General features: G+C 53.8%; 1 protein-coding gene across 1 annotated transcript; it reads right to left on the bottom strand.

The window, feature by feature from the left end:
* Window positions 1-337: 337 nt before the first annotated feature.
* RHCG (Rh family C glycoprotein) lies at window positions 338-9486 on the bottom strand. The gene is made up of 10 exons (XM_054387963.1): window positions 9276-9486; window positions 5695-5881; window positions 5110-5260; window positions 4205-4352; window positions 2874-3040; window positions 2054-2191; window positions 1574-1710; window positions 931-1055; window positions 531-604; window positions 338-403 (listed from the first exon to the last, which is right to left on the bottom strand). Exons 1-10 carry the CDS (start codon window positions 9484-9486, stop codon window positions 338-340), a joined length of 1404 nt encoding a protein of 467 aa, XP_054243938.1.
* Between the last annotated feature and the right edge of the window lie 291 nt (window positions 9487-9777).

Raw genomic sequence — 9777 nt, 5'->3', positions numbered from 1 at the left:
AGCAGCTGCTCTGTGGGAGACCCCAGAGTCTGGGTGCCACCCTGTCCTTCTCCACTACCGACACACGGGAACACTGGGCTGGAAAGAAGAACACGATATTATTTTTATTCACAACAGCTCGTTACAAAAGCAGGAGAGAAGGGCAGAGACAGTTGCCACCTCGACACGGGGAGAAAACGAACCTCTTGCCCTCATCCCGCAACCGGTCCCGCGGTCCTGTGATGGGGGCAGAGGCTGGTGGCAAGGGCAGGGTCGCAGGCGGGAAGACGGCTGGCAGCCTCCCCGCCCCCCGAGGGGCATCGCCCTTGGCAGGGGGCGGCGGAAGGCTGCGGGCAGCTCAGGGCGAGGCGGGCTTGTCGGGGTTGTGCATGTGGTAGGCGTCGCTCTCCTCGTCCTCCGGCACCTGCGGCGCGGCACAGCCCCCTCAGGCCGCGGGCCGACAGCGCCACCTGGTGCCTACCACCCCCTCCGCCCCGCTCCCGCCGCCGGCCTCCGCCCGCGGCCCCTCGGTGCGCCCCTGCTCGCCTCACCTCCCAGTACACGTCGTCTTCAAAGCAGTTCTCGGCGGCGGCGTCGCCCCAAACGGGCAGCTTCAGGATGGCCCCTGGAAGCAGGCGGGCAGGGCGGTGGGCAGGGCGCTCGCACGGCCGTGGTGCCGTGTGGGATGCGGGGTGTGGATGGCTGGAGTTCACCCACCCCGGTGGCAAGGTGCTTGGTGCCAATCCCCCCTTTTCTCCACCGATTTGACCTTGCCTCCAGCTTGGCTACCCACTTTTCCCTGCTCCTATAGGCTTTGGGGCGGTCTAAATGGCAGCAAGCCAGGGCTGCAATGCTTGCAATGCAAGCAGGAAGGACACATCCAGCCACAGGCAGTACATGGATGCCTCCATGTCAGCCACAGGCTGGACACAACCCTCCCCTCCTGCTTACCCACAAGGGCACCCCCGACAAAAGCCATCAGCAGGGACACCATAATGCCAGCTGCCTGGAACCCTCCTTGGACAGTGGGTGTCCGTGTCTGGTACACGCCCGTGAAGTCAAATGCCTTGATGAACCTGCCGAGGGTAGAAATGGTGAGGATTGCTCCTGGCAGATCTTCCACACTTCTTGCCCTGCTTCCTCGGGAATTCCTCCCTAGCCCCATCCCTCTTCTGCAGCGGACCAGGAGAGTGATGCAATGATACAAAATGCCTCTCACTTCTTTGCCCTCTAGCCCCTGGCAAAGCTTTACTTAGGAGGAGCCCAAATATAAACATTTCTCTTGTATTTCAGACCTTCAGGCTTACCTGGCTCCCCAAAACAATGGAGGGCTGAAGGGAGGAGTGCTTCCCCACCCACCCGTGACCTAGAATAATGCCAAGCAGTATGGCTGTGGCTGACTTTTTTGATGCCACAAGGAGCTAGCTGCAGGAGAGGAGTCTTTTGAACTTCACTAAGTCTGACAGTCAGTGTACCTCATGTTTTTGAGTGGGAAAAGGGCAATTGACAAGGGCTGTTAATTTCTCCTTGCTCCCAACCCAAGGAACCATAGGTAAAATCTATTCTCAAAGGGAATATGTTCAAGCTGTCTTACCCTTCCTTTCCATACACATCCTCTGTGGCTGCAGCTGCAGTGATGGCCCCTACAATGCCCCCAATAAGGCCTGGCATGGCATGGAGGTTGTGGATGCCACACGTGTCCTGGATGTGCAACCTGGACTCCAAAAAAGGCTGAAGGAAAAGGAGGTAGAGGAAGGTCAGACATGAGCACAGCTCTGCAAAGGATTAGTTCCTTCCATTGAGGACTGTCAAAAGCAGAGAAAGAAGAGTGATGCTTTGTCACATTAAAAGGATAAAGGCTGTGGAGCCAAATTCAAGATAAAAACAACAACATATCCTCCAAACACTCTCCTGAGGGAAGACTGAACCTTCCTGAGCATCCTGAGGCAGTAAATGGAGCCAGAAGTGCATCTACGTAAGGGATGGCGGAAAGCAGGAACCACCAAAGGGGAGTGTCTCCATTTCTGGTCTCCTTAGCAGGACCAGGGCTGCAGGCCCCTAGGGCAGCACTCACCGTGAGGTAGACATACCCCACCGTGGACACGATGCCACTGATGAAGCCGACGATGAGGGAGCCGTATGGAGTCAGCATCATCTCCGCACTGGTGCCCACAGCCACGCCGCCTGCCAGCGTTGCGTTCTGGATGTGGACCTGCAGAAGCAACCACCCTGTCTTGGCATCTTGGGGGACTGCAACTGGTACAAGTGGCACAGTGGAAGAAGCGGCTCTGAAAACACTTCCAGAAGAAAAATCAGGGCCTGTTCTCCTGCTTCTTGGTGAAAACCAAGAGAACAGGCAGCCGCTGTCTGTAGCACAGGCACACATAGACTCCCACTCCCCGCACCACACACGTTCCCTGCATCCACAAATATGGGTGGGGAGTTGTGATGAGATGGAAATTGTCTCACCCATGTGTCATGCAAGCTCTGCTGTCACAGAGACATGTCACCCACACACAGAACATGTACAAGTCAGCCCTCTGATTGCTCATGAGCTGCCGTGCAGGCCCTGCTTGGCTTGCAGAGGAGCGCTGCCAAGCATGCTTCTGCAACATGCCCATTAGGAGCTCTCTAGGCAGAGGAGGTCCAGTGCCTGCTGTGGCTCAGGCCCACCATGTGAAGCACATCACCCTGCATCTCAAGCACTGCAGGACTCACTTCCCACTTGCTCATTCAACACAACCTCTGGGTTTCTGTCCAGATGCTGGTTTCGTCATTCGCCCTGAAACCCAGTATCTGTCCAGCAAAGGAGAAGTGTCAATCATTTCCTGGACCCTCAATCAGCCTCATTAGAAGTGGCCTGGGCACTGCAGAGCTCTCTGCTTGCAGCTTACCATGTCAAGCTTGCCTTTCTTCTGCAGCATGCTGGAGAAGGCCACGGTGGTGAGGACACAAGCAGCCAGTGAGCAGTAGGTGTTAATGGCAGCCCGGTGTTGGGCGTCCCCATGGTCAGAAACTGCAGAGTTAAAACTGGGCCAGTACATCCATAGATACAGGGTACCTGGTGGGGTGGGGATGAAGAAGAGAAAGGGAAAAGAGAGAATACAGGGATTGGGGAAAAAAACCTCTAAAGGAGATCATCCTGCACAGGGTAAGCCAAATCTCATAGTCCTGCTGCCTTCCAGCTGTACCCTCTGTGATGGGACCAGCATCAGGAGGAGCAAGGAGGGGGAAACAAAATACATCCTTATCTTTCCAGGCACCAGCCCAGCCCAGCCCAGCCCAGCTGAAGGGAGCTCTGAGAGGTGGTAGACAGGATACAGAGCTTCTCGTCCCCAGATCCTGGTTTCAGTTTGCTTTTCTCAGAGATAGATCAAAGACCAGCCCTCTGCAAGTGAGTGGTCTGCACGTCCCAGAACCCCTGAGTGGTCTGCACATCCCAGCACCCCTGAGAGGTTTGCACATCCCAACACCCCTGAGTGGTCTGCACGTCCCAGAACCCCTGAGTGGTCTGCACGTCCCAGAACCCCTGAGTGGTCTGCACATCCCAACATCCCTGAGTGGTCTGCATGTCCCAACACCCCTGAGAGGTCTGCACATCCCAGCACCCCTGAGTGGTCTGCACATTCCAGCACCCCTGAGAGGTCTACACGTCCCAGCACCCCTGAGTGGTCTGCACATTCCAGCACCCCTGAGAGGTCTGCACAACCCAACATCCCTGAGTGTTCTGCACATCCCAGCACCCCTGAGTGGTCTGCATGTCCCAACACCCCTGAGTGGTCTGCACATCCCAGCACCCCTGAGTAGTGTGCAGGTCCCAACACCCCTGAGTGGTCTGCACGTCCCAACACCCCTGAGTGGTCTGCACGTCCCAATACCCCTGAGTGTTCTGGATGTCCCAGCACCCCTGAGTGGTCTGCACGTCCCAGCACCCCTGAGTGGTCTGCACGTCCCAGCACCCATGAGTGGTCTGCACGTCCCAGCACCCATGAGTAGTATGCATGTCCCAACACCCCTGAGTGGTCTGCATGTCCCAGCACCCCTGAGTAGTCTGCACGTCCCAGCACCCCTGAGTAGTCTGCACATCCCAGCACCCCTGAAAGGTCTGCACGTCCCAACACCCATGAGTAGTGTGCAGGTCCCAACACCCCTGAGTGGTCTGCACATCCCAACACCCCTGAGTGGTCTGCATGTCCCAGCAGCCCCAAGGCACAGGCCAACTCACCGATCATAGCAAAGAGGTCAGAGTGGTACACGGAACCCTGCTTGTCCTTACTCTGCTCCAGGTTGGGTCTGTACAGGATGCGTGTCACTGTGAGGCCAAAGTAGGCTCCGAAGGTGTGAATGGTCATGGAACCACCTGCATCCTTAACCTGCACCCAAGGGAAAACAGAGGCTTGCTTCTGCAATTGCCACTCATTCTGGAGTTGAGGTCTGGTTTGCATCATGCCCAGCTTGTCTGCCCAGGCATCCTTCCAGCCTGTACTCAGTTGTGGGGAGATGTAGACAAAAATGCTCTGGTCCTGCTAGCTGTTGTGCTCACTTGGTCTTATGCATGTCCATGACATTCCTCTCAGCTTCCCCTTGGAAGGCATCGAGGCAGAGGGGAGTTTCTAACCTGTCCCCATGGCAAGCAGGTTGCAGCATAGCCAGGTTGGCTTCCAAGTGCACTCAGGTCTTCTGGGAGCTCATTTGCATCTCAGCCCTCCAAACCCTCTCTTGGAGGTTAGGACCCAGCAGGAACCCTGCCTCTGTCAGCAGATATCTCATCCTCTTTGTAACTTGATTTCCTTCTACAACACCCATATTCCAGCAGGGAAAATAGATGAGGGAAGCCTCAGGCAGGAAGACAGTGACTGCTCCTTTGTGCTAAGGCTCCTGGTCTGCCTCGGGAGCTGTGGCAGGGGGACACTGAATTGCCAGGCTTGTGTATAAAAGCCCAGAAGACCTCCCTTCTGAGGGAAGTAGCACCCCTGACCCTCTCCTTCATAATTTGTCTACTTTTTCTTCATTCTTGCAGAATTCTTGCATTCCAAAAGCTTATTTGGTGAAGCCATAGCAAAGGCAGACAATCTGGAGAGACACAGGGAGGAAGGAGCAGAACCAAGCAGGTGCTGCCTAAAGCCTTACATGAAGCAGGTTGAGGAGGATGTATTCATTCACTGAGAAGAGTGTAACTTGAAACAAAGTGAGGACAAGGAGCTGGATGGGGCTGGTTTTGCCCAGGATGGCCCCAAAGGCAATGCACACAGAGCCCACACAGAAATCAGCGTTGATCAGGCTGGAAAAGAGGAAGGAAAAATGCAGTTTAATAAGCAAATACTCTTTGGCAACTCACCCCCAGCTCTTGAGATCCCACCCAAAGAACAGATGATTAAGAGGCAGCCTTGGATTTCCCACTGACCTTCCTCCCATCCTTACATATTGTCCAAGAAAGGTGCTTTTAAATAACATGGGAGGTGTTTTCTCAGCACCACATCCGTGTTGTCTGGCTTGGGGCTAAGGGGTGACAATCATCTCACATTTCCCTTTGAGCAGTACCCCTATAATGGCAGCTACCTTTGGGCCAAGGGGTGGAAAGCAGGTGGATGGGTGCAGGGGGAAGAACAATTTAAAGACTTGTTTGCATGAAACACTGCCAGCTGCTTGGCTCCCATCCCAGCTCTTCCACTGGCCAGTCAAGAGGTGGCATCCCAGAGCCCATTTCCTCCTTACTTCTCCACTCCAATGAGGATCTTCCCGTTCTTGAAAGAGTGGAACCAGCCTTGCATCAGGAGAGCCCACTGGATCCCAAAGGCAGCAAGGAGGAAATTGAAACCCACGGCTCCAAATCCATAGCGCTTGAGGAATGTCATGAGGAAGCCAAAGCCCACAAAGATCATCACGTGGACATCCTGGAAAGCTGTGCAGAGGGAAGGGTCTGTCAGCTCTGCGGGCCATGAGTGCTAATTGAACCTGGTGGTGAAAGGAAGCTAACTGTATCAGTGGCAGTAGAGGGGAAGTTGAAGGAAAAATGTCTGTTTGTCCCATATGCCCGTGTTTCTCAGTCTGAAAATTGCTCAGCTTTCAGAAACGGGCTTTTGGTTAAAAGGCTCAGTCTTGAAAGTAAAAGTTTATTAAAAGTTGTGTGCAAGAGAAGTCTGGAGACTAATGGAGTGTACAAAGGAAAACAGTTTTTTATTCAGCTAGGGTTTTTTCCCCTCTTTTGTACAAAGCTCAGAAAATGTCTTGTAAAATGAACAGCGAAGTTTGTTAAAAACACAGGGACGGTCGTTTGGGGTAGGTCCATCCAAGGTGGGGTCCTGGTGATGGCTCAGAACAAGGAGAGCACAAAATCAACACATACTTAACTGCCACGGAAAATACCCTTGAGACCAGGAGCCCCACCTTGAGAGATTTCGAGTGCTCAAACCAGAGAGACCCAGTTCTTCCCACAAATGCTCAGACCTGCTAAGTGGAGCCCCTCAGATGCCCTTCCCTGGGGGGAAACCAGACCTGTGTGAGCCTCTTCCAAGGGCTTCTCAGGGCAGTAAACCTGCTGTGCTTTTTAATGCTGCACGTTTCCATCAGATAAGCCTGGCCTTGCCATTAAGTGACCTGAAATGCTGCATACTTACAAACTGAACCATGCAACCCCTCACCCTTCAGGCTGCTCTGCCCATGAAAAGAGCAGGAGAGCCAGGGCTGGGATCCCCCACAGGACACTCCCACCAGCAAACCTGCACTGCAGAGCAGGTAAACACAGTGTTGATGGAGCTACACCAGCAAGTGCAACCTTGTGCAGCACACAAACCATTGTAGCCGCTTTAACCAGCAACCCTTGTGCTGCCTCCCAGAAGGCAAAAGTCTCAAGGCAAAGGAAATTGACTGAATCTGCTCTACACCAAACCTATGCTGAAACTCAGCAGCCCCAAATGTGCTGCTGCAGGACAGTGTAGTTGTGCCTGCTGCTTCCACTAAGTACTGGGTGAGTATTTTGGGTGAAGTGTGGCTTTGCAGAAGCTGTGGCTTTTGTCCTTTGGTGCTTTACAGCATTTTGCAGCTTGTTTAAGACTGAGCATTTTGACAAGCTCCAGCAACGTTGTGCCATGTCACAGAGACTGCTTGATCTGCTTGGTTTTAAAATGCCCCCCATGCCTATGAAATCATAGAATCATAGAATTGTTAGGGTTGGAAGGGACCTCAGGGATCATCTAGTTCCAAACCCCCTGCCATGGGCAGGGAGACCTCACACTACAGCAGGTTTCTCACAGCCACACCCAGCCTGGCTGCAAAATCCTCCAGGGATGAGGCTTCCACCACCTCCCTGGGCAACCTGTTCCAGTGTCTCACCACCCTCATGGTGAAAAACTTCTTCCTAATATCCAATCTGAATCTATCTATTTCTATTTTTGCTCCATTCCCCCTAGTTCTGTCACCACCTGACATCCTAAAAAGTCCCTCCCCAGCTTTCTTGTAGCCCCCTTCAGATACTGGAAGGCCACAAGAAGGTCTCCTTGGAGCCTTCTCTTCTCCAGACTGACAACCCCAACTCTTTCAGTCTGTCCTCATAGGAGAGGAGCTCCAGCCCTCTGATCATCCTCGTGGCCCTTCTCTGGACATACTCCACATCCTTCTTGTAATAGGGGCTCCAGAACTGGACGCAGTACTCCAAGTGGGGTCTCATCAGAGTGTTTGGAAAGAAAGGAAGGAGACAAGCTCTGCAGCTGGGACTGCTCAGCTGAGGTCTTCAAATGCACTTCTACTGCTTGTTCTAAGAACTGGCCTTCCTAACTCTGGTTTTACCAAGCAACTCCTTCTCTGCAGGTGCATTTATTCTCCCCACCTCTCTTCTCCAGTGTAAGCAGTACAACACACAGCTAGAATTACCCCCTGCCATTTGCATTCATATTTCCATGTCCATCCTAAAAGAGAAGCACACAGCAGGTCAGAGGTAATGTGGCACCTTCTGAAAACAAAGAAGATCCCCACTGTGTGTTAGACCCAGGAGGAAGAGCAGGTCTTCAAACTGCACCCAGTCTAAAGCCCTTTGCCAACTCTCAACGTTTGCATTCCATTGGGAAGAACAGCATTGGCATCACTTGGAGGCAGCCTGGGTGCTTCCATGCACTAAAATGTTTCTAACCCTGCTTTTGTGGCAGGACAATTACTGAGAGGAAGTGTTTGGCTTTTGGGAATGCCACCGGTGCTGAAGAATCTCCTTTCTTTTCCCTAGAAAGCAGAAGGGTCACCCATTAGGCAGTATGGTCAGTGTGTGATTCAAGGCAAGAAGGAGCTGTGACACTGACTGGACCTGGCAATGGGCACCACTGACACAGCCACCCACAGGCTTCCCACTGCCTGCCTTGCCAATCATCTCTGGGCTGGGAGGACCTGTCAGTTTGTCACTCATATCCCACTGCCATCGTGGACAGGTCCTATGGACAGCAGTGGTCACAGACACATCATTATGGATCCTTGGGTGTGTAACCATTGCACTCTATTCTGAGTAGTGCTGGATGGACACAGGGCTCACAATGCCATAAACCAAGCTGGAGGCTGGCTGACCAGTGGGTTTCTGTAAGCAAATCATTTTCTGAGCTAGCTAATCCTCAGCAGCCACAGGTTTCTATAGCTGCTTTGATTTAGCAGGTGTTTTTAATGGAAATGTTCTAAATAGATGCATGACTCAGGCCTGTTGCTTCCTTGGAAACAATTGCCTACAGAAGCAGCCTGTTCTGAACGGCTCCCAGAGATGACCAGCCCTGGAGATCAAAGCCAGCCAAAGGCACTGCCTGGCCAAAAGGGCTTTCACCACCTGAATAATCCTCGTGGAAATATGATAAAGTGACCCAAGAGCCCTGGGAGCCTGGTAGGTTGTGAGGACTCTGGCACCAAAATGCCAGTACCTAAACGGTAATTTACTTGTGAGGGGGAGGATGTAGGAATGGGAGGAAGATGTCACAGCATCTTGACAGCCGTTTCTCCTTGTGCACAGAAAAGCCTGCTCTGATCCAGAGCTGAGGGAGGGGGCAGCAAGCCAAAACTTGCAAGGTGCTAGGAACACGTCAGCCCTATTCCTGGAAAACAGACGTTATGTACTGGTTCAGTGCTGCCCTGCTGACAGAGCCCCAAGAGCGCAAGAGAGCCTCGAGGCTTCTCTCTTGTTCTTTGGTGCACCCCAAAACAGCTTCAAGGGCAAGAGCTCAACTTGCCAGGAGCTGGCGGAGCCGCCGCCTCTGAGCGGCTCTGCCGTGGGGCGGGATGGCTGGGATGCGGAGCATCCAGCAGCAGGAGCAGGCTCCCCCAGTACTCACACGGGTATCGGAAGTAGAAATCGTTCTCGATGTCGCTGGTCAGGTTCATCTCTCGCTTCTCTTCCTCCCAATGTGCATCGGCCTCGGGGCTGAAGCGCACAAAGACCCCGAAGAGGACGATCATGGCCAGCTCCCAGAGGAGACAGACAAGCGGCAGCCGCCAGCGCATGGAGGTGTTCTTGGCCATCCCCTGATGCCTCGGCCGCTCCATCCACAGGGATCCCCCGGGCCCCCCCAGCCCGTGCCAGCCCGCAGCCCCCACGCTCGGCCAAGGCAGGTGCCATATATAAGTTGGAGAGGGCGAGGTGGGGCTCAGGGAGGTGCCTGCGGCAGGATCACGTTTCAGAGCTTCGGCAGGCTTGCTCCTCTCCCCCCTTCCTCCCTGGAAGGAGGGACAGATCTCGGCACCTCTGCTTCCAGCTGCTCCGAGCACCTCTGAGCCCTGCCTCCCTCGGGACGAGTAGAGCGGAGGCCACTGTGCATGGGGAGTGGAGCTCGGGGG

This window comes from Indicator indicator, chromosome 16, assembly GCF_027791375.1.
Source record: "Indicator indicator isolate 239-I01 chromosome 16, UM_Iind_1.1, whole genome shotgun sequence".
NCBI lineage: Eukaryota > Metazoa > Chordata > Aves > Piciformes > Indicatoridae > Indicator > Indicator indicator.
Note: the sequence above shows the minus strand (reverse complement) of the source record. Positions and strands in the feature narration are given on the sequence as shown.

Excerpts from the sequence above, each read along its gene's own strand:
- RHCG (XM_054387963.1), bottom strand. The coding sequence starts at position 9,486 with ATGGAGCGGCCGAGGCATCAGGGGATGGCCAAGAACACCTCCATGCGC. Across the intron at positions 605-930 it reads TGTCGGGGGTGCCCTTGTGG|GGGCCATCCTGAAGCTGCCC; the intron begins GTAAGCAGGAGG and ends GCCTGCTTCCAG. Across the intron at positions 404-530 it reads AAGACGACGTGTACTGGGAG|GTGCCGGAGGACGAGGAGAG; the intron begins GTGAGGCGAGCA and ends GCCGCGCCGCAG.